Raw genomic sequence first — 25,266 nt, forward strand, 5'->3', positions numbered from 1 at the left:
AATTCCTGCAGTTGGCCCTGCAGAACCCATGTATGTGAAAAGTCGACCCTCTGGGGCTTTACATCTTGAGAATAAAAATCCACCTGTAAGTGGACCCTCACAGTTCAAACCTATGTTGTTCAAGACTCAAGTGTATACAATTTTTATTTTTAATAAATGTTACAGAGTTGGTTAAGGATCAAATAAAACTCGAGTGATTCTAGTCTGGCATTCTTTCCACTAAATCTTTTGGAAATACTAGAGAGGATACTGATTCAATAAAAATTTCGCTTTACGATATCAAGAAAAGGACAATAGGGGACAAAATAATAATATTGTCTAGTCTTTCTTTACATAGAAGAGAAAGGTGATAATTAGTGGTTAAATACTAAAAATATATAATAAAAATAATGAATCAAAGCTGTATCTATGAAGCTGTGCCAGTCTGTAACTTTTAATGGTTGATGGCACTTTTGTGGTTATTCTATTGAAATGAGAACAACAGATAGAAATTACTATGTTCTTTACTAGACGTAAGTCCCTTGACAACAGGGACCAAACCCTAAAATTTAAAGGTCAAGAAAGCCAAAGCAGCCTCTCCTGCCTGTAACATGAGAAAAAAAAATGACAGTACTTACTTTCCCTTTGCTTGTGCCTACCAGCCTGAAGAACTTAATTTGTAGATCCTCAAGAGATGTTCAAGTATGATTGTTTTCTTCTTTATTTAGTTGTCTGTTTTGATGCCAAGATAAACTTTGATGACAACGCAGAATTCCGACAAAAAGACATATTTGCTATGGACGACAAATCAGAGAATGAGCCCATTGAAAATGAAGCTGCCAAATATGATCTAAAATACATAGGACTGGATGGGAACATTGCCTGCTTTGGTAAGAAGCAGTTATATCAAAAGAATGCTTTGTGGATTCTTATAGAATTTAGGAAACTTTGATTTCTGAAATGTCATTTACCAAGAAGAAGTAAGCACGTAAGTTTTTTTGTAGCTGAAAAGTCTTAGGAAACAATCCAAGTTTCTTCTCAAAGTTGTTTTGATTAATGGTCACTGGTGTAAAGCAGAATTTCTCAACTCTGGCACTATTGAGAGTTTGGGTGGGATAATTCTTTACTGTCCTGTACGTCATAAGATGTTTAGCATCCTAACCTCTAGATAGTACTAACAACCCCCAATTGTGAAGACAAATAAACCCATGTAAATCAATAAATTAAAATAAATGTCTTCAGACAGTTCCAAATGGCTGTGGTATGCAAAAATCACCCCAATTGAGAAATATTGACTTAAAACATCTCAGTTAAACTTTGCTTAGTAAAAAATTAGAAGCTTTGCTGCTCAATTCAGTATTAATATGCAGAACTCTTCTGAAATTTAGGTTTAAAACAAAATTCCTTTATCACAGGAAATAGAAGAGGACATACACTTTAATCACTTTACTAAAGTTTCAGATTCTGTGATAACCAAAGGATAAAATGTTTAATCCATTATGCTAGTTTATTAATAAAACAAGTGATTTTATCACACTCATCTAAATTTGTGAAAATGGCTTCTCAGCTGAGATAAGAATGTCTATAGAAGCAATACAGTTTCTATTATTGTTCACAGCTTATAGTGCTCAGATTTATACGCTTCTGACTTAATTGCACAAGACTGTGTTTCTGGTAGAATCAGTTCATTGTACTGGAAACTGAGGTCTTAATCTTAATGGAATTAAAATAAAAATGATTTGTAGCTCATTAAACCAACAATATCATTGTATTCAGAAATGAAGAGACCTCATCCAAGAGTTTGCTGTTCAATATAATAGAAAATGACATCCAATTACAAGTGATACCAAAAGCTCTTGCTTTGTATTGGAGCAGTAACTATAATGTACCAGATTACTCACATCATTCTGATCCTGATAAGCTAATGCACTCACAATATTTGTAGGCATTTAGAAAGGGGAAAGGTATATGGGTTTAAAGCAAATTAAATACAGATTATTTATAGCCTCTGTAGGAATGTGCATGGTTTGACCACATAGCAGCCTCAAAATCTATGATTTACGCATTTCAAATTGTTTTAAGATTCTGTGTAAACCATTTGTATTTTAGTTACTCCAAATTTAATTAGTCACAGTCATAGGCTTTTCTAGGGAATTGGAGGGTCAGAAAAATGAAGGGTACTTTACCTTGTGAGTTTCTGTTTCTGCTGTGTTCAGGAGATTTTTTTTTTTCTATCTCGAGGAAAGTAATTTTATATAATTAAGCTTAAGAAGCAAAATAAGTGCAATTGATCAATAAAACTTAGCTCTGGAAAACAAGACTTTTGATATTAAAACTCTCTACCTACTTTCTTAAGAAAGGCTCCTAAGATGTTGGCACATTTTGGTTCCAGTTTTAACGATTGGGTTGCTGGTGAGCATTGCTTATGTTAATTTGAAAGAGGAACAAGGGGATAAGAATATTGTTTTTGTGCAGTCATTTGTTCATTTGTTTCTAAGTTTATCCAGGTAACATTATGTAAACATGCATGACTGTACTAAGTGTAAAAAAGTATAAAATCCCACTGAAGTTGGGAAGCCTTGTGGTTCAATCCCACAGATGCCACATTCAAAGGAGCATATTCTCAGCAAACAAAACATTGAGAATTCCATTCTTTACTCCTGTCTCTTAAAGTATATTAAAAAGAATGTAATTCATAAGTCCCAGCAACTTCTCATAGATTGTTTCTCTGCCTCCTGATTCTCTTAAGCTTACACTTTCCAGAACCTAAAACTTCCTTTTTTACTACTGGCCCAAATCGGTTACTTACTTAAACCTTTCCTTTTTTCTGTTTTTCAGATTGATTTAACTTCCCAATACATCCTGTTCCTCATTCCTAAGTCTTTTTTGTTTCATTGTTTGCATATACATGTCCTGATTCTTTATCCTAAAAGTCTATGAACTAATCTGGTTTAATGGAATTCCAAACAGGACATAAATTGGCCTGGCAATGAGAGTTCTCTCTTGGCAATATGGGGGAGGGAAAATGTTTATGGACCATTTCATGTTGCTAAATGTAGCCTGTCTTGTGTCCCATTTGCATTTCACAGTGAATGGTGCTGGGCTCGCCATGGCTACTTGTGATATCATTTTCCTTAATGGTGGGAAGCCAGCCAACTTCTTGGATCTTGGAGGTGGTGTAAAGGAAGCTCAAGTATATCAAGCATTCAAATTGCTCACAGCTGATCCTAAGGTAACCTTTCTCTTTGTAGGGAGATCATATGCCAGTTTTAATTTCTCACCGTCAAGAGCTCACTTGTTCTTCCTGGTGAGAGTTGATAAGTCAATATGTGTACTCTGCAGCCCCAGATGCAACTTCTTTTTTTTTTTGAGACGGAGTCTTACTCTGTTGCCCAGGCTGGAGTACAGTGGCGCTATCTTGGCTCACTGCAACCTCCATCTCCTGGGTTCAAGCGATTCTCCTTCCTCAGCCTCTTGAGTAGCTGGGATTACAGTCACACGCCACTACGCCCAGCTAATTTTTGTATTTTTAGTAGAGACAGGGTTTCTCCATGTTGGCCAGGCTGGTCTCAAACTGCCTACCTCGTGATCTGCCCGCCTCAGCCTCCAAAAGTGCTGAAATTACAGGCATGAGCCACTGCGCGCAGCCCGCAACTTCTCTTATCTCACATTGGAATATGTGATGATTTAACTCTCGTTTTGGGTAAAAGGCTTATAAATACTCCTGGGATCTTGTTTCAGAGGTTGTGTGTACAGTCCTGAGAGGTGGAAGGAAATAAAAAAGATACAGTGTGCCAGTCGAAACATTGGTTGGCATGAACTTTATTTGTGTAATTTACACAGAAGCGACTGGTCCTATGCTTACATGATTTAGAGGGAAGAGTACTATGATTCCTTCCATAAAGATGCTGAAGGTATTACCAAATATTGGAAAATTTTAGGGTTATAGGATCAAAAATCACTGGGAAATAATGGCCCCACCTTCTTTTGTATGCTTTCTAATTTTTATCTCTGACCATTAGTTTGTAACATACGTACTAAGTAGCAAATAACTGTTACCTGGTTTCATAGTTTCTATTGCTGCTTCATGTGCATCTTTTTAACTTGAGGGTAGCTAACTAGAATGTAGCTACCACACCCATGCTAGGGGCAGTGTGGGCATTCAATTAATATTTAATCAGCTAGTTTAGTAACCAAGTTAAATATCAGTATGCTTTGTTTCACCTGTAGATACTCAATTGACTATAACATGGTTTAGGTAGATGCTTGTTACGTAGAAAGACCAAAATATTTTGAAAGTCTAATGTACATGGTTTTCATTTCATTCTTTTAACAGGCCTGTGAAGTACATATATGCCACAACAATTTGATATAAAACTTTTTCTTTAATTTTTTGATTTTTTTTTTTTTAGAGACAGGGTCTCGTTCTGTCACCCAGACCGGAGTGCTGTGGTGTGATCATAGTTCACTATAGCCTCCATCTCCTGGGCCCAAGCTATCCTCCCCGCACAGCCTCTTGAGTAGCTAGGACTACAGGTGCATGGCCAATTTTTTTTTATTTTTTGTCTTGCTGTGTTGCTCAGGTTGGTCTCAAACTCCTGACCTCAAGTGATCCTCCTACCTCAGGCCCTCAGATCTCTGAGATTACAGGCGTGAGCCATCACAGTTGGCCTAAACTTTATTTGAGAATCATTGTCTCAATATTGTTAGAGTATCTAATACATTGAGTTGGTTACTAAAATATCTGAAGATGTGGGAAATCTGATTCGTTACTAAGAGAATCATAAATGAAAATAATACCAGATTTTTTAAAAAAGAAATGTGGTCTGAACTAAATATGGAAGCTTCCCATTAATAAATATACTGGCAATAGCCTGTTTTGTTTTGCATGCATAAAATTTTGTCTTATATCGGTAGTACACTTGTCTGTTTTCCTCATAACTTAAATAGTTGGTGGCCTTATGTTTTTGCTTGTCTTTTCTTCTGACTCACAAAACAGACGGCAAGGTATTATTAGCACTTATCTTCAATTCTCCAGTGCCGTTCAGGAATAGCAAAGTTATTGAAGTTCAAAGGCAGCCAGCCATGAGGAAGGTATTTGCGAAAAGAACAATGTTTCCACTTACATAAGCACTTTGTTTTCATTGGTTAGGTAGAAACACCTATCAGTGGCTCTCTAATCATGTATTAATTCGCTACTTATTCTTTCTTCCTACTGCTTTCTAAGGGAAGAATCATTTTCCTCCCAGAGATTCCCAAACCAATTGAAATCTGTAAATACCGAGACACACAGCTCCTTAAGCTGCTTGAACCACAAAGTACCCAGAGGACAGACGATTGTAATAAAATACTGAACTTTTAGCGTCTACTGAAACTGTGTGCAAAGGATAATAGAGAGCCATTGAGAGATGAAATCTACCAGGACAATCATTGGATTTCGTTGAAATAGCTTTTCTTAGTGGCTCACCTCAAATTTTAATTTTGTAAAACCTATAGGATGGGGAGGGAGAGTGGAAAAATTACTGTCAGAGCCAGTTTTCTTTAAAAAAAAAAGAAACACTCTCTTCCAAAATTTTGACTTTATGGAATATTTTCAAATGCTTGGATTATTTCAACTTTTTTTGAGATTAACTGTCATCTTGGGTAGATAAAGGTATGTGGGAGTTATTTTATTTTTCTCATGCTATATCAGGAAAATGAATGCACAGCTCATCTCACAGTACTTTTTCCAAATCTTGAAATTTCAAAACCAGTTAAAAAACATAGAAATGTAATGAGTATTTTCAATCCTGGCTTCGTTTCACAAAATTTAGAGAACAGAACCAAAAAAATAGTATAGATGAGTTGATGTGATTTTGCAAGGAAACTGGCTGTAGTTTTGGCAGTAATTATTTCGTGTCCACCTGCCCAAAAGTAGAGGTTCCTGAGAGCCCAAAGCTAATTATTTCAAAGGTATCAATTGTCTTGTTAGATATAAGGATTAGTTAGTTGAATACACAGAAAGTCAAAATTACAAAACACCAGTTTTTGTTAAACTTTTATCAACTGATATTTACAACTGCTTATTTGCAGTGTGTCTAAGATAATTCTGTTTAGTAAACATGTCATTCAATAAAAATATTACAGGTTGACATATATTTCCACTCATGATGTCAGTCATAGAGCTGAAAATTTTAGTTATTTTGCTTGACTGTTAACCCAAATGCTGATTTTCACTTGGAACTAACACAAGTATCTCTACAACTAATGTGTTTCTTATTATCGTATATATGAAATGAAGTTCCTCTACCAAGCTGAATAAAACAAGAGTCTTTTCAAGATAAACTTACTTACTGAACTGAATTCATATGAAGTGTATCATTAAATATTTTATAATTCTCTTATTTTCCAGCTGAGCTTGAGATGAGAGAAAAGTAATAGAGTTTGTTCTGCTGGTGGTCTTCATCATTTTGATTTAAAGAATTCTAAGCATTAGTATTCTTTAAATCATAAAGAGCAAAAATGATATAAAATAGGAAATAGAAGTAGGGTTTTGTGGTTTTCTGTTAAGAATTTAAAGACATTTAAAAGAAAAGCACTATATAGAATGTTAACCTTGGGTTTTTGTTTTCCAAATTTTACTCTGGTTTCTATTTTAATTCTGAACTTAGAATTCCAAAGGTGTAGCAAATGTAACATCTGGAATATGTTGCATTCACTTACGCAAAACACCTAGTGTTCACTTACACGAAACATCTTGTGAAGTGAATACAAGGAAAGGACACTTGGCACAAATCTCTCCAATGACCCCAACTCTGTTGGCCAAAGATAAGGAAATCTTTTGCTCTCTGGAGGCCTAGTTTTGAAAAGCAAAAGTACATGATTGGCATTAGTAAAGGCACTTCATTGGATTTGATTGTACTTCCTGGTTTAGATCCAACTTTGAATCATATTGTGAAAGCCCTTGAAATATCTATGAGGAAATGTGCTCCCTAAGCACCAAAGACAAGTTGAAGAATGGAAGGGACTCTTAGTGGGATTCTTATGCCAGACTGCCTGGGTTCCAGTCTTGTCTTTACCAGTTACTGCTTGTGGGACCTTGGGCATGCTATTTAACTTCTGTGTGCCTTGGTATCCTCATTTATAAAGTGGTAATAATAGCAGTACTTACCTCAGAGGGTTGTTTTATTACACAAATTGAGACACACGCACACTTTTCATTTAGAGGGAAAATAATTTCATATGACAGTATCATTTAAAAAATTTAAAAAACTTTTATTAAAGTATAATCTACATACAGAACAGTATACAAATTTTAAGTATACAGCTTGATGAATTATTACAAAGTGAACATATCGTCTAACCTCCAGCCAGATCAAGAAATAGAACATGGCTGGGCGCGGTGGCTCACGCCTGTAATCCCAGCACTTTGGGAGGCCGAAGTGGGCAGAAGGTCGGGATTTCGAGAGCAGCCTGGCCAAAATGGTGAAACCCTGTCTCTACTTAAAATACAAAAATTAGCCAGGTGTGGTTGCAGGCACCTATAATCCCAGCTACTTGGGAGGCTGAGGCAGGAGAATTGCTTGAACCCAGGAGGCGGAGGTTGCAGTGAGCCGAGATTGCACCATTGCACTCCAGCCTGGGGGACAAGAGCGAGACTTCGTCTGAAAAAAAAAAAAAAAAAAAAAAGTAAAAGAAAAAGAAATAAAACGTAACAGGGATCCTGCAAGCCTCCTCCTCATGCAGTCCCCATCATTTTCCTACCCTGCTTTCTCTCCAAAGGTAATTTCTTTTCTTTTTTTTTTTCTTCTGACTTAGCCTCCTGAGTAGCTGGGACTAAAGGCGTGTACCACCATGCCCGGCTAATTTTTGTATTTTTAGTAGAGACAGGGTTTTGTCTTGTTGCCCAGGCTGGTCTCAAACTCCTGATCTCAAGGGGTCCTCCCACCTGGGCCTCCCAAAGTGCTTGGGTTACAGGCAGGAGCCACTGTGCTCGGCCCTCAAAGGTAATTTCTAATATCACAGATTTGTTTTGCCTATTTTTAAACTTAATATCACTGGAATCATGTACTGTATACTCTTTTGTATTTGTTATCTTTTACTTTGCCTTTGCTACTGGTTAGTCTTTTCAATTTTAGTCATTCAGGTAAGTATGAGGCATTATCTCATTATGGCCTTTCTGTCATTACTAATGAGGTAGAGCACCTTTTCACATATTTATTAGCCATTTGAATATACTCTTTAAACTTCTATTGCCTCATCTATAGACATGAAAATAATACCTTAAAGCATTGTTTTAAGTACCAAGTTGCAAACCTTTCTAAAGCATAGTGAAAACTTTAGCTTTTGATATTTTCTGAGTGTTTCATTCCATTATCACTTCCAAAACTTAGATTTAGAATAAATGCACATCTACAGAAATGGGAGGTGTCTGATACAGGTTCAGTGAAAATCAGTGTTACTTCATGTGTTGTTTTGAAATTGATGGAAGGTGTAAGTGACTCAGCTTACAATGATTCTCTACTCAGACAACCAAGGAAACAGTTTAATAAAGGGAGGATTAAATTCATGTTTGAAAGAAGAACAAAATATAATTTGTTATAAATTTGAGAAGAGGCCAGCTCTTTTTGTGCTCTATGGTATATGCTTCAGAAACTTTAGAATATGAAGCCAGAGAAGTAAAACTGCATGCCGTATTTTCAGAATCAGGTATATGCAAATGCCTTACATTTTAATATATTTTAGGATTCACTTGTGCTGTCTCATATTTTTAAGTTATTGCACATTTAGAGTTTATTTAAGTACAAAGAAGAATATCCTGTTTTCTTTCAGATACATGCTTATAACAGAGGCAAGGAGCTGTTTAAACTTAAACTGAGGTGCCGTAAAATTGTCAGGAGTTGATTTGAATAACCAGTGATTCACGGAATGAGCAGCTCCAAACCAAAAGTGCTTCCAGGGCTCCATCAAAAGAACGTGAAGGGAAGACTTTTATAGGGCAAACACGAAAGTAAAGCAAAGAAAATACTGGATTGGTTACAGTTATCCTGTTGCCTTATTTGGTCTATCCTGCTGGAAAGTTCTAGTTATGTAACCGTAAGTTAGATAACTAGAACTTTCTGCTTCCAATTGGTTAGCCTGAAGTTTCATTTTTCTTTAACATAGGCATTTACAAGAAATAGCTCAAGTTTTGTTTATGTCTGCAAATCAAGCAGAGTTAAGATCACTTATGAGGCCTGACTGGCTTTGTCTGCTCAGAGATTCTTCAGGTCTGGTGTCCATTTTAATTGATTGTAACAAAGCAAAACCCATTTCATTACACACCACATGTATTTGCTGAAATATCTTATCTGCAAGCGACTGTTTTCTTTGTAGGGAAATAGAACTCTTGTAGGAATTTATTTTCGAATATAGTGCCCAATACTTTATACAACACAAGCATTATTTTTGAAATGACTACCCTGCATTTCTATTCTTGCAGGTTTGCTTGAAAATATATATTTTTTTCATATAGAGTAGAAAAGATTAAAATTCCAGGCAGCCATTCTTTCTAGTGGTAGTCGACCTGATAGTCTAGTCTGTGAAGAATGATAAAATTAATTTTGTGTTGATGAATTTGCAGCTGGTCATTTAGTCTCCACTTCCACTTAGAATAGCTTCTTATTTAGGGAAGTCACTCTGCATATAAGCTAGAGGATGGAAAACCGTCTACCGCTCTGGGCCCTTTTCTTTTTTCCCTGGCAGTAGTTTTTCCAGTGTGAGGAATTCATAAATGTTCATTTTTGCATATATTTTCCTGATGTCCAGTTAATTAAAATTTCCAAGAATATCTGGCCCTCCTTGCCCACCTCACACTTGTTCCATTTTACCTGCCAATACTTCTCAGTAATAAGTGGGTCCTGGTGACTGCATTTGGTTTTTGTCTTCCACATGATCGGTGTTATCTGCTAGCTACCACATTTTCAAACCATCCCTAATAGAACACTCAAAATCTATTTTCATGCTCCTCACTGATATACCCTCAGAAACAAGTCAAAAATAAGATTTTTACTCTTTATTCTGTCTTCAAAATCCAGGTTTTAATGCACCCTACTTTGTTTTATGGTAAGTGACTTGAATAATTTAACAGATTTGGGGCTTAGTAAATTTTGTCGTTAGTCCCGGCAAGCTCTGGAATTGATTATGAGTCCTCTGTGTAGATGCCTTTGTAGAGTGTTAAAGAGAAATGGACGATGAATCAAAGTATAATGCCATATGGTTTGGAAAAATATATAATTATTAGAAGAGTTAGGGTTGTTGTTTTCCTTAATGTTATTGCATAGAGAAAATAAAGCATTGAATGCAACAATTAGAAAACAGTGCATTTCTCAGCAAGACAATCAATAGTGGTCGGGAATAATGTCAAGAATCTCTGCATCTTAAGAATAATCTTATGTGGCAGGGCATCTGAAAGTTGTACTATTAGTATTTTTGAGATGTTACTTTACAATTCAGATAAAGCCTGGTAAAGGCATCATTAGATGTGGGTAGTGAACTTAGGAAAATCATTCAGAAGAACAAGGCTGAAATCCTTTGGACTGTGAAGGTCTCTGATTCCTTTCCTGTATAGTAGAGGTGAGATGTAGTCTGGTGGGTTGTGCCCCATGGATTCAGGAGATTGCAGATACTGTGAATCCTTTTTTCCCTCCTTCCATGCTGCCCCACCCACTCTCAGAGAATTAGGAATTAGGAAAGATGGTCTCATTCCTAAACGAGCAACATGTCCATAGGAGCTTGCCTAAGAAATTGGCTCGACTTAGTAGTTTGCTAAATAGTCTTTTGTCTTTATTTTAGGGTATTTTATAAATAGTAGTCCCTTTTCCTAATTATTAAAATAAGGACAAACAAAAGAGAAAATTATAAAATAGATTACACAGATATATTTATGTATACCTTTTTAAAAAACATATATACACACACTAGTTTTGACAAAACTAGACTTGTATAGTTGACAATATTATACAGTCTGCTTTCTTTCATTTTTTAATATGTGTTTTGCCTGTCCTAGTACAGTTTTCTATAACATTTTCAGTGGCTGAATGGTATTTACTTGTATGGATATACAAGTTTACTTAACCTAGTGCTCTGTTATTTGATATTCAGGGGGTTTCAAATTTAAAATAATGCCGTGAACCTCCTTGTTCTCATAACTTTACATAAAGCTGGGATTATTCATATAAGACAAATTCCTAGAAGTGTAAGGGTCAAAATGTATGCAGATTTTAAGGTTTTCACATGCATCACTGAATTACCTCAATAATAGTTGAAGGACTTGTAGAGGGCTAACATCAGTGAGTTAAGTGCCCATTTATTTTCCCATGTCTTGGCTATCATTGCTGTAATTCTTTACCAACAGGAGAGGTAGCATTTTTAAATTCTTTTTCTTTTATTCAGCATTTTTAATGCCTCTTTATGACTTGCCTTTTCATTTTTTTGGTCTAGTTTTCCATTATTATGTCACTCTCACGGTGATTTAGAACACAGGACTCTGTGTGTGTGTTTGTGTGTGTGTGTGAGTATGTGTGTGAGATCAAGGGAATGGGCAGTTTTATTTATGTCATCAATCATGTTTTCCCACATCTTGACTCTTGTCTTTAAATTTGTTTATATAAATTTTGATGTCTTACTATAATAAAGTATGTATACTTGAAATACTATTGTGTAGAGTATATTGAGATCACCTCATGCATGTGTCTTTTACTATGATTTACTTAGTTTCCCATGAAACTTGTTTTTAGACTTTTAAAGTTTGTGATTTCATGAATCAACATACCATGGTACAATTTCAAGTCAAAAATGGTATTCCCCCCACCCCTCCCACAAAGGAAACAGTTCTCCTTGTCTGTTTAAAGCAAGATGAATATTAGGATCAGAAGTGGCATGTTCCTCTAGTTATTAATAAGATTCTTTTTATTTCCAAGGAATGCTTTTAGAGTGTTGGAGGAATTTCACTGTAATCTAATCTACATTGTTTTCTCTTAGTATTCTTAGTATAGTCGATCATTATTTGCTTATTCTGTACTTGGAAATTCGCCTGTGTGCTAAAATTAATTTGTACTCCAAAAGTCATTTGTAATTCCACAGCACTTTCAAGGTCATTCAAGGCAATGTGCAGAGTGGTGAAAAATTTTAGTCACCCAATGCACATGTTCCCAAATGAGATCAAAAAGGCAATCGTCTCCCTTCTTGTTTCAGCTTTCATACTGTAAAACGTGTCCTTTTGCAGTCTATTTATGGCCATGTTTTTTGCATTTTTGTCCTTTTTTGTGTGTACGATTTCACTGTTGGCCCCCAAGCATAGTGTTGAATGCTTTCTAGCATTCGTTAAGTGTCAGAAGCCTGTGATGTACCCTACAGAGAGCATACAGGTGCTAGATAAGCTTCATTCGGCATGAGTTAATAGTGCTGTTGGCCACGAGAAGCAACAATATATATTAAATAAGGTGTCCTTAAACAGAAGCATACTTAAAACAAAGTTAGGAATTGATCTGCTGATGAAAATATTGTGACTAGAGGCTCATAAAAATGTAACTGTGTATTTCCCCTAATAACAATGGTTGAGTATTTGCTAATTCAGTGGTTATAGTGACTGTATAGACCATAAGTACTATGGATAATGAGAATTGCCTGGGTAGTGTTTTGGATAATTATGAGCAGCTTTTCATAGATTGTATGATAGAGACACCTTTTCTTTCTCTTTCTTTCTTCTTTCTTTTTCCTTCTTCGTTCTTGACTGTCTTTTTTCACAGGGTCTCATTCTGTCACCCAGGCTGGAGCATAGTGGTGTGATCACAGCACACTGTAGCCTCGGCCTCCTGAGCTCAAGAGATCCTCCCACCTCAGCCTCCTGAGTTGCTAGGACTACAGGTGCATGACACTGCACCTGGCTAATTGAATTTTGTTTTGTAGAGACAGGGTTTGTTGCCCTGCCTGATCTCAAACTCCTGGGCCCAAGCAATCTGCCTGTCTTAGCCTCCCAAAGTGCTGGGATTACAGACGTGAGCCACAACGCCAAGCTGAGACACTTTTAAAGAAAGGACAATCAGAAACCCCCAGTCTAAATGTAAAGTAAAAAATCTTTTTTTATGATAGTTTACTTGTTCCCCTAAAGGAAGGATTTGATTATGAGAACCTTTAGAATATGCCAGTAATGGCTTTTTAGACATACTGCCTTTATAGCTATGGAATGATTAAAGTTTGAGGAAATTTTAGTTTTTCAACATTTCAGTTAAGAATGATTTCCTTACAAATTGAGGTTATTTTCACTTTATGTTTTTGAAAGTTTTTTTATATTAAATAATGATAGCTGTTTCACCTTTACAAATTTACATTTCCTACTAAAAGTGTGATATTTAAAAAAATTCCCTAATTGTATTCCTGTAATACAACCATTATTATAATTTTAAAAAATTTTCTTCCAGCATTATGTGTCATTGCCTGATGAACATCTTCTCATGTTGTTAGTCTTCCTGATCATCATTTTCCTAGCAGTATTAAATAATGGACCTTTTTATTTAGATACTTATTTAAAGAAGCCTAACGTATAAAATCTCTTTCAAAAAGCATGTAGAACTTTGTAAACCAGATGTGCTTAAAGCAGGGTATTATACAGTCAGAAATCAAACATAATAATAACAAGTATGAAGAGCTTTGTTTCACAGTAAACCATAAGACTTAGGAAAGAAAAAGAAAAGCTTTGGGAGTACATAACAGTTTTATAACAATAAAAAAGGAAAATTAACATAATTCAGGACCAAGCTAAATATTTTTTATGTATTTTATACAATTACTACCTCTGTGGACTTCTAATTTGAGTTAGTTTTAATTATCTCAGAATTAATGGCAAGTCATTCATTAATATTTGACACAGTCCCTCTAAGTTGCTGGGATGCTAAACTACCTAAGAATTCCAGAGATGGCTGAATGCACCTTCCCAGTTTTTCAGTTTAATATCTTCCTGTTCAATGTCTTCCTGGTATATTCAGGTCAGTGAGGTTAGGAGGCGTCAAGAATGAGACTTGGTACTGGTCAGAAAATGAACTCACCTTTATTTTTCCATTCTCTTTCTTGCTAGAATCCTCAAATGAATTATTTTACCAAAAACCTCTTAAGATTCCACTGATTTCTCTGTGCATTCCCACCAAACTTTCTGTCTTTGTAAAGGAGCAACATATTCTAGTTGAACTTCTAAATTAAGCGTCTTTTTCATCTTTATAACCCTCATCAGATGTGTCCTTGGGGATAATTTGTGCCTATCTCCTTTTTCTTTTTCATGTGATATTTACAATTTACAGTCCTCACCACTGAATAATCTCTTTATTCATTCAGTTCTTTTTAAAAATTGTGTAAAATTGCTCAGAAATATTATAGTTTGTTTGCCCCCTTCCCCATCCCCACATTTCTTGTTGCTTTTTGCTCCATATTCTTTAAAAATAACCAAGGTATAGAGCTTTCCTGAATTTTCTCCCCATTCAAGGTTTTTGTTTTATGCAACATGTGTACTGTAGCCCCTATAATGGTACACAGAACATGGTAGATGCCCCAAAAATATCTTTTTAGAACAAACTCACATTGTCAGCCTATTTTTTTATTTCCATATAAGTCATCTAGCTGAATATTCTCAGCCAGGAAGAAAAGCATAATAAGTCAATGAGTTGCCCTTCAGAAACGATTCAGTTTCCAGGCTAGATGCCAATGCCATGTGTCTGGCAAGACTGTATTATAATGGGGCAGTCTGGTAGGGGCCATACTGTAGGACTAGACTTGTTCACCAGGGTCAGGCAAGCACTGGAAGGAAAGACCTCTTTGCGGAGAGTGGGATGAGGTTCCATCCAGCAGCCAGAGGCAATGAGTACAGGAAATGGTTGGTTGTACAGGAAGAATTGTGACAGTAGGGAGGGGCCTTACCTGAAAGCAGCATGTTAGAAGATAGCCAGAGCACACACAGAGGGATGCAATTCCCAAACAACATATAGGTAATTCTTTTAACAAATAGCCAGTGCCACCAACCCCACACTAGTGCAACGGCCAAACTCCATTCATGGCAAGCTTCCTGTAAGCCAAAGCTTGGTTCTAGGGAGACTCAAGTACCAGGCAGGTAACTAAGCCAGGAACTCAGCCATAGGTACAAGTCAGGGTGTCAACCATGAGCTCAAGATTCATTCCACAGCAAGAATGACTTGACTGGGTGGTGTTCTCCAGCATGTCAGGGGGCAGCTCTGCAAAGACCCCTTTGTGAAATCAGTTACTAGTTCCTCAGACCACAGAATGACTAAACTGGATTAAAAGCCATTTAGAAACATCAGCCAAACAAGAATATATTAAGAGTCATCCCTGCCAGACATTCTTATAGGCACTGAGGATAAAGCAGTGAGTTAAATACATCTTGTCTTGTTCACCTGGAAGTGCCATTTTAAAGAAGATAGAAAATGGTTTGAGCCGGTGAGTAACTAGTAAAAGAAAATTATGTAATTCATCTGCTGGTGCTGTCTGCTAGTTTGAAATATAAAAATGAAAGGGGGCTTGAAAATGCCAGGTGTTTGTTATTTCTGATAGATTTGTCCAAGCAGACCTCTCTGATAGTTGACCTTAGAGAAAGAAATGTCATCACCGTTCCATGATTTGGAGTTGGAGTTTGTGGGCAATGACATGAATGCTATCAATGAAAGAATCTGCCCAGCAGAGTTGTCCTCCTTTCTCTTGTCTTGACCTACCAAAGTGTTCTGAGTAATGTTGCTTGCTTTATTACAGATTTTTTTTTTTAAGTTTTGTCCACCTAAATAGTTTACACAGCAACTTTACCCTAATTTGGGTGGCAACTCTCTTGCAATTAGAGGTCCTTTCTGAATATCAATGGATATTTTATCTGCATACCCAGGAACCTCTCCTGAGGATGCTTCATTTCCAGCTTTGAGGTCTTCTGAAATGGAGCAGTGCAAACACACATATTAGCATTCCCAAGGGCCACCTGGTACAAATCCGAGTTAATTATTTTTCTTCCACCTTATCTGTGGGTTCTTTCATTAATTGTTATCTCTAAGTATTCTGGACACATCCTTTTTTCTCAATTAGAACTCAATAGAAAGTTTTTGAGCAAACATTTAGGTGTCTGCTCTAATACTCAAAGGCCTGAAGATCGTAAACAGCAAGGAGAAAATCCATTTGGAGCTTTAACCCTTGACCTTCTAGGTTTCATTTGCTCGTTAATCCCAAGTAGCACATTTCTCTGAGAGGGAGACAAAAGTGACTTAGAATCTTCCATGTGTCATTATGATCCAAGAGTGTTGGCATTTGGGTAGCAGGTGTGAGAGAAAACACCAAAATCACCTCATATTTAGATGATTTCTGATATTTTCTGTGTGTTTATAACCTGTGATCAGTAGTTGCATTTCATGAATGGAGCCTTCTTCTCCATTAAGCTGAACAACCAAATAGTTAATCCAAATGCTGACAGTGCTGACCAAATTCCAAAGAAGAGATATTTGGTATTCAAATGTGAAGGGTGAATGAAGCTAAAGTAAAAAATACAAAAGTATAGAAACATGAAGAGAACTTATACTGAAAGAACAAATTCTTTGATTCAGTTTTTCTATACAGGTACTTCCTTAAAAGCACTACCAATTGAAAGTTGCACCAATTTATCCTACAGTGTGAAATACCTTAAATAAGGTATAGGACAGAAAGTGAAGCCCCATCAGCATACTGTATTTCTCTTCTAGTGGTTACAGCTTGGTATTTCTGCATCCAGCCTGCAATCAACAATTCTTTCTTCCGTCCCTCCCTCCCTCTCTTCCTTCCTTCCTTCCTTCCTTCTTATTGAGATAGTCTCACTCTGTCACTCAGGCTGGAGTGCAGTGGCATGATCTTGGCTCACTGCAACCTCCACCTCCCAGGTTCAAGGGATTCTCCTCCCTCAGCCTTCTGAGTAGCTGGGACTACAGGAGAGTGCCACCATGCCCAGCTAATTTTTGTATTTTTTTAGTAGACACAGGGCTTCGCCTTGTTGGCCAGGCTGGTCTCAAACTCCTGACCTCAGGTGGTCTACCCACCTTGGCCTCACAAAGTGCTGGGATTACAGGCGTGAGCCACCACGCCCTGCCAACAATTATTTCTTGAGCACCTACTATGTGTCAAGTTATGAGCTAATCGAGAAAGTAGGAAACCATCTGATATTTGATGCTATTGGTTCCAATGGGGCTTTCCTTATCAATTTTTTTCTGATTGTAATAATCTCTTTAAAGCAGAGAAAGGTAGGTACCTGAATGACAGATGTAGTCTTTTCTGCAGTCTTTTTAAGACTCAATAAAAACCCAGTATAGAGCAATATTATACTTAAGGTCACATACCAGTCTCTAGATTTACTGAGATTTGTCTGTGAAGGCTTACTAATCAGAATGTCAGCCATGGACTGGGACTGTCAGTGTTGACAACAATTTTAAAGCTGTTAGAAATGCACAGTCTGTGTTTTCATAGGATCTCCAGGTGATTGCTGTGCACATTAGAGTTTGAAAAGCCCTGGTCTAAAGTAGGGGCAGACAAACTACAGTCCATGGCCAAGTCCTGGCCAATGCCTGTTTTTGTAAATAAAGTTGTACTGGAACACAGCTGTGCTCATTCACTTTCTTAAGGAGTTAAGAAGTTATGACCTTCTACATATGGCTAGCCAGTTTTCCCAGCACCATTTATTAAATAGGGAATCCTTTCCCCATTTCTTGTTTTTGTCAGGTTTGTCAAAGATCAGATACTTGTAGATATGTGGCATTATTTCTGACGGCTCTGTTCTGTTCCATTGATCTATATCTCTGTTTTGGTACCAGTACCATGCTGTTTTGGTTACTGTAGCCTTGTAGTATAGTTTGAAGTCAGGTAGTGTGATGCCTCCAGCTTTGTTCTTTTGGCTTAGGATTGACTTGGCGATGCGGGCTCTTTTTTGGTTCCATATGAACTTTAGAGTAGTTTTTTCCAATTCTGTGAAGAAAGTCATTGGTAGCTTGATGGGGATGGCATTGAATCTGTAAATTACCTTGGGAAGGATGGCCATTTTCATGATATTGATTCTTCCTACCCATGAGCATGGAATGTTCTTCCATTTGTTTGTATCCTCTTTTATTTCCTTGAGCAGTGGTTTGTAGTTCTCCTTGAAGAGGTCTTTCACATCCCTTGTAAGTTGGATTCCTAGGTATTTTATTCTCTTTGAAGCAATTGTGAATGGGAGTTCACTCATGATTTGGCTCTCTGTTTGTCTGTTATTGATGTATAAGAATGCTTGTGATTTTTGCACATTGATTTTGTATCCTGAGACTTTGCTGAAGTTGCTTATCAGCTTAAGGAGATTTTGGGCTGAGACAATGGGGTTTTCTAGATATACTATCATGTCATCTGCAAACAGGGACAATTTGACTTCCTCTTTTCCTAATTGAATACCCTTGATTTCCTTCTCCTGCCTAATTGCCCTGGCCAGAACTTCCAACACTATGTTGAATAGAAGTGGTGAGAGAGGGCATCCCTGTCTTGTGCCAGTTTTCAAAGGGAATGCTTCCAGTTTTTGCCCATTCAGTATGATATTGGCTGTGGGTTTGTCATAAATAGCTCTTATTATTTTGAGATACGTCCCATCAATTCCTAATTTATTGAGAGTTTTTAGCATGAAGGGTTGTTGAATTTTGTCAAAGGCCATTTCTGCATCTATTGAGATAATCATGTGGTTTTTGTCTTTCGTTCTGTTTATATGCTGGATTACATTTATTGATTTGCATATATTGAACCAGCCTTGCATCCCAGGGATGAAGCCCACTTGATCATGGTGGATAAGCTTTTTGATGTGCTGCTGGATTCTGTTTGCCAGTATTTTATTGAGGATTTTTGCATCAATGTTAGAAAGCTGAAACTGGATCCCTTCCTTACACCTTATACAAAAATCAATTCAAGATGGATTAAAGACTTAAATGTTAGACCTAAAACCATAAAAACCCTAGAAGAAAACCTAGGCATTACCATTCAGGACATAGGCTTGGGCAAGGACTTCATGTCTAAAACACCAAAAGCAATAGCAACAAAAGCCAAAATTGACAAATGGGAACTAATTAAACTCAAGAGCTTCTGCACAGCAAAAGAAACTACCATCAGAGTGAACAGGCAACCTACAAAATGGGAGAAAATTTTTGCAACCTACTCATCTGACAAAGGGCTAATATCCAGAATCTACAATGAACTCCAACAAATTTACAAGAAAAAAACAAACAACCCCATCAAAAAGTGGGCGAAGGACATGAACAGACACTTCTCAAAAGAAGACATTTATGCAGCCAAAAAACACATGAAAAAATGCTCACCATCACTGGCCATCAGAGAAATGCAAATCAAAACCACAATGAGATACCATCTCACACCAGTTAGAATGGCAATCATGAAAAAGTCAGGAAACAACAGGTGCTGGAGAGGATGTGGAGAAATAGGAACACTTTTACACTGTTGATGGGACTGTAAACTAGTTCAACCCTTGTGGAAGTCAGTGTGGCGATTCCTCAGGGATCTAGAACTAGAAATTCCATTCGACCCAGCCATCCCATTACTGGGTATATACCCAAAGGACTATAAATCATGCTGCTATAAAGACACATGCACACGTATGTTTATTGCGGCATTATTCACAATAGCAAAGACTTGGAACCAACCCAAATGTCCAACAATGATAGACTGGATTAAGAAAATGTGGCACATATACACCATGGAATACTATGCAGCTATAAAAAATGATGAGTTCACGTCCTTTGTAGGGACATGGATGAAATTGGAAATCATCATTCTCAGTAAACTATCGCAAGAACAAAAAACCAAACACCGCATATTCTCACTCATAGGTGGGAATTGAACAATGAGAACACATGGACACAGGAAGGGGAACATCACACTCTGGGGACTGTTGCGGGGTGGGGGGAGGGGGGAGGGATAGCATTGGGAGATATACCTAATGCTAGATGACGAGTTGGTGGGTGCAGCGCACCAGCATGGCACATGTATACATCTGTAACTTACCTGCACATTGCGCACATGTACCATAAAACCTAAAGTATAATAATAATAATAAAAGAAAAAAAAAAAAAAAAAGAAGTTGTGACCAAGAAGTCCTGGTCCACATGATCTAGAGCAGTAATGCTCGAAAGTGTCTTGTTGGACCCATGCCAGTTTATGTAACAGCGCCTGTTCGTGAGCTGTTTTAGGTTTGTGATAAGTACAGATACTGAGAATAAGCATTTAGAAACTTTTATTGCTAATTACCCTTGCCATGACATGCAAGAGGAAGATCAATTTTCTAGTAATTTGCATTATTACATTTTATAATAGTATAAGTCAGTGAGTTAGGGAATTACTTTTCAAAATTGATCCATCATCACAGATTATGTAAGAAGCAGCACTCTATGAGTATAGATGATATGTTTGTAAAAAACAGTGTCATAAGTGAATTTGATTGTACATCTTGATGCCAAAGTGAACTTCCTTATGGGCTGTGGTAATCACATTGTCCTATTCTTTGCTCACCCTGCTTTTCCATGAATCTTCCTCTTGTCTCTTTGGGGATGCTTCCTTGATCTTGGTGATGCTGTAAAATGTGATGCCTTCTTTCTCTCTGTATGTCTTCACTTGGATCCTCTCTTCCCTAACTACTGCTCACAGAGTAAGCTTTTGCCCAGGCCAGGCCAATTGCTTTACTGCATCCCTGCCGTTGTAGGTTACTTTCAGGGATGGTCTCTGGCCACAAGTCCCTCAAGCTAGTTAGAACCTTCCCCAAGGCTTTTCTGCAGAAGCTTATGAAAGAGGCCACCTACCTCTGGGATCATGAAAGAAAATAATGTAGCCCAGGAGGCTACATTCCCTAATAGCTGGTGAAAGCCTGTGTAAGCTCCAGGAGCAAAGCTGTATGATGGAGGCTCCTTCCATCATAGGGCTTAGTTCCTCTAGCCTAGGTTTCCATGACTCCATGGTTTTCAAAAGTGTGGTTGGACTAGCAGCATCAGCATCATCTGGTAATTTGTGAGAAATGCAGATTCTTGGGCTCCACCCCAGACCTTCAGGGTCAGAAACTCTGGGATGAGGCCCCGGAATCTGAGTTTTAACAAGCCTTCTAGATGATTCTCATGTTTGCTTGCCTTTGAGAATGTCTGCTACAGCTCTATAGCTCCTCCTTATTTCTGTGAGTTACTTCAGCATCCTTCCCAGGTGTAAGCCAACTGGTTCCCTTTAACCCCTTAAATTAGAGTTGATTTTCTGTCACTGACAACACAGAAAGTCCTGTTTCATATACCATGAGTACTATTCTTACCAAACTGAGAATTTGCCTCAGCACACTCTTGTGTCCTATGGTGGCCCAGAGCTCATCTCTGCTAACACTTATTTTTATTTTTTTACCCATACGCTTTATAACCCCTTATATTTGAAGATTTTTATTCTCTTCTATTTCTGTTTCAAAGTCTCTCCCTGAAATGCAGAGGACTGTATCCGTTCTAAAGTGACTTTGCTACCCAGATGAAAATTAAGGATAATCTTCCAGATAATAGGTAGAGTTCATCAATGTGGTTTGTAAATGCATTTTTCTAAAGATCAACTCCCTCATGGAGAACTTTTATTTTCCTTCTCGCCAAAAGTAGACTACATCAAGTTGTGTAATTTTTAAGTGACTTTCTATAAACTTTATGAAATTACCTCATCTTGAGCTCAGTCATCGAGGTAGATCTAATTCATTTTTGTCCCTGTTAAGTTACCATCAACTGCTTCTTTTCACAAGAGATTTATTTCCTATTACTGCTCTTCGTGCATTTAATCACTCTCAGCGCTTGCTTTCCCCCTCTTGATTTATAAGTGTTTTGCTGTGATTCAGTCTCCTGTCTATTCTTGCTACAGAGTACAACCTTCATTTGTTATCTGTGTTCCTTGTGCTGTCTGGGGAAAAGGACAGTGGTCAGATCTTTCAGTATTTGACAAACGTAGTGATAATAGAGTGTTTCAAGATGGAGATGATGAATCAACTTTTATGTTTGGTCAAGAAAATTGATTCATAATGATATGTGACATAAGGTCTTTGCTGAGTTTTTCCTCGGTATGTATGAGGAATGAAAAAACCACTGCTTTTTTAAAAAATAGAATTTAATGTTTTCTTTTGTTGTTTTTTTTACTTTGATGGCTCTTTGTACAAGCTCCTTTTACAGATTACTCTGTGGTCAGAGAATCAGCATGTGACTTTCTCTAGATATTGGATAAATAGTCTTTATGTCAACTACCATTTGGGAATTGAGATTTGAATTCTTTTCTTTTATTTCATACGTTCACTATCAAGATGAGACTTCATTGCTGTTTCTTCCACCTCTGAGGTTGTATCATGTTACTGGATGTTCATGTCTGTCTTAGAGAGTGGGCCAGAGAAGACATGACTTGAGCTACTTTTAATTCCCATTTGTAGATCCTGGGCATCTCTAGCTCTGTGTAGCCACTGCTCAGTGGTGTTACACCCCATATGAGGGTGAAGCTCTAAAGACAGTTCTTAAGGCACAACATATTTACTATCAACATTAACTTTGAACATTATTTAAGTGACCCATACATTTTAGTGCCTTTAAGCACAAGAGTCCCAATCGTATGGTGAGACGCTGACCCAATGAGGGTATGTAGAACTCATTCCCTTCCTTCTGTCTCAGGAACTCGTGTACTTTGAATGGAATAGCAGTTGCAGCCTCCCACTAGATTTTATTCGTTAATTTTGGTTCTTTCCCACTCACTTACTTGTTCTGTCTCTGTGCCTGTATAGTTGGATTTACATAAATTAAATGTGTATATGATGCAACTTTGACGTATGATACTACATAGCATGTTAATGAAAGTACGGAGAGAACAGTGAAAACAACCAGGGATCAAGGAATTGTTGAAGGGTATTCTTGTCATGCATATTAGTTTTCCATTTTTAGGATTTTTCATTTGTTTGTTTAATATTCAATTATCCAACCAAAAGGGTCATTATATATGTTGATTGAGAGCTTGCACTTCAATGACAGGCAAAAGTTCTGTTCAGTTCCTTCTCAGCCAGTTTCTGGCTTTTTGACCTTGGGCAAGTTGATCAAAATCTCTTCACCTCACTTGTTTGGTCTTTACGATGGAGTTAATCCATTATTAGAGGAAATAACATGTGAAGTGCTCAGCAGTGTCTGGTACTTTGTTGTCATTCCATAAAATTGTGGCCGTGGTGGCCATCTTCAGGGCTATGGGTATTGTGGTCATTTATATGGAAGGGGCGATTAAGTGGCCTCTCCCACCGGCCAGGCATCGTTGAGCTAGCTGATAAGAGAAGGGATTCTAGAGCCAGGTCGCCTAAGTTTGAATCCTGGTGGCTCTGCCACTAACTGCTTGGCCTTGGGCAACTTAATCTATGTGTGCCTTAGTTTCTTCATCTATAAAGTAGACATGATAATAGTACCTGTCATAGGTTTGTTGTGATTAATAGATGTGTTAATATTTGTAAAGCTGTTAAAACAGTTTCTGGCAAACAGTGTCTGTGTAAGTGCTAGCTGCTGTTATTTTTATTTTTATTTTTTCACTATAGATCAGTTAATTTCTTTTATTCCACAAAATAAGTATTCATTCTGTACCATATTTCTGCTGCTGTTTGAGGAATGGGGATGTGGTGAACAAAAGAGAGATAATTCCTAATTGTATGGAGCATATAGTGTCGTGGGTCAGACAGACTCAGTAAAACCTCCACTAGTTTTCTTTCTTTTTTGAGACAGAGTCTTGCTCTGTCGCCCAGGCTGGAGTGCAGTGGCTTGATCTCAGATCACTGCAACCTCCGCCTCTCGGGCTCAAGTGATTCTCCTGCCTCAGCCTCCCAAGTAGCTGGGATTACAGGCACCTGCCACCATGGCCAGCTAATTTTTGTATTTTTAGTAGAGATGGTGTTTTGCCATGTTGGCCACGCTGGCCTCGAACTCCTGACCTCCAGTTATCTGCCTGCCTCGGCCTCCCAAAGTGCTGGGATTACAGGCATGAGCAACCACGCCCAGCCTCTCACCAGTTTTCTAATTACAGACTGATTGTGAGAAGTACTGTGAAGGGGACACTGAGAATCAAGAGATGACTAAGATCTAGAGTTTGCCTTCAGGGAAAAAAAAAAGTCAGCCAAATGGTGGAGCTTGTACACATTAGAAGCATCTGAGGAGAGTTTTCAGCACTCCACATACCCAGACCTTACTCCAGAGCAATTAAATCAGCTTCTTGGGATGGGGGAGGTAGTGAGGCATCGGGACTTTTGAAGCTGTCCAGGTGATGCCACAGTGCGGCCACTTTGAGAAGGAGTGATACAGAGGGTGATACCCTGAGCATATGGGAGGCAGGTACAGATAGAGACAAGGAGAGTTTACATATATTTGTAGATTCAAGAATCATGACAGTTGTTCAGGGGGTAATAGATATGGTTATTCTGGCTCTAGAGACCTCCTCAAGGTTATCACAAGAAAATGTTCATGGCGTCTCCACAAGACCAGAATCAGAGCTGGAATCAGCTATCCCTGGTTTTGCTAAGTATGGAATCATGTAGACGCCATTGATTTAAAATATCCACCAGTTTCCATTTTTTCCTGTTAGCTTCCACTGCTGCAGTCTCTGGAATTATTAACTCCTGCCACCTGAAGTTTTTGGAATTAATGAATTGCCTAGCCTAGTAGCTACATTGTTAGGAGAATATTATGAGGCAAATCCAGTTCTTACCTTACATTATTAGTTCCCAACCGTTTTGGTACCAGGGACTGGTTTCATGGAAGACAGTTTTTCTGCTGAGTGAGGGTCCAAGGGTGCAGGGTTGCGGGGGAAGAGGTGGTGATTTTGGGATGATTCAAGCGCATCACATTTATTGTGCACTTTATTTCTGTTATTGTTAATTGTAATATGTAATGAAATAATTATACAGCTCACCATAATGTAGAATCAGTGGGTGCTTTAAGCTTGTTTTCCAACTCGATTGTCCCATCTGGGAGTGATGGGAGAGAATGACAGATCATCAGGCATTAGATTCTCATAAGGAGCGCACAACCTTGATCCCTCACGTGCACATTTCACAATAGGGTTCATGCTCATGAGAATCTAATCCCGCCACTGATCTGACAGGAGGCAGAATTCAGGTGGTAATGCGAGCCGTGGGGAGCAGCTGTACATAAAGATGAAGCTTCGTTTGCTTGCCCACTGCTCACCTCCTGCTGTGCGGCCCAGTTCCTAAGAGGCCATGGACCAGTA

At 37.8% G+C, this 25,266-nt stretch overlaps 1 protein-coding gene across 2 annotated transcripts in view; it reads left to right on the top strand.

Moving 5' to 3' along the window:
• Positions 1-25,266, top strand: part of SUCLG2 (succinate-CoA ligase GDP-forming subunit beta) — a 293,134-nt gene that overhangs the window by 165,618 nt on the left and 102,250 nt on the right. For both annotated transcript variants that reach the window (XM_024244937.3, XM_063722010.1), the window contains exons 8-9: positions 708-869; positions 3,069-3,211. In XM_024244937.3, the coding sequence (XP_024100705.3) occupies positions 708-869; positions 3,069-3,211 (305 nt within the window). The remainder of the gene's footprint in view (positions 1-707; positions 870-3,068; positions 3,212-25,266) is intronic.

The sequence above is a fragment of the Pongo abelii genome, chromosome 2 (genome assembly GCF_028885655.2).
Source record: "Pongo abelii isolate AG06213 chromosome 2, NHGRI_mPonAbe1-v2.0_pri, whole genome shotgun sequence".
NCBI lineage: Eukaryota > Metazoa > Chordata > Mammalia > Primates > Hominidae > Pongo > Pongo abelii.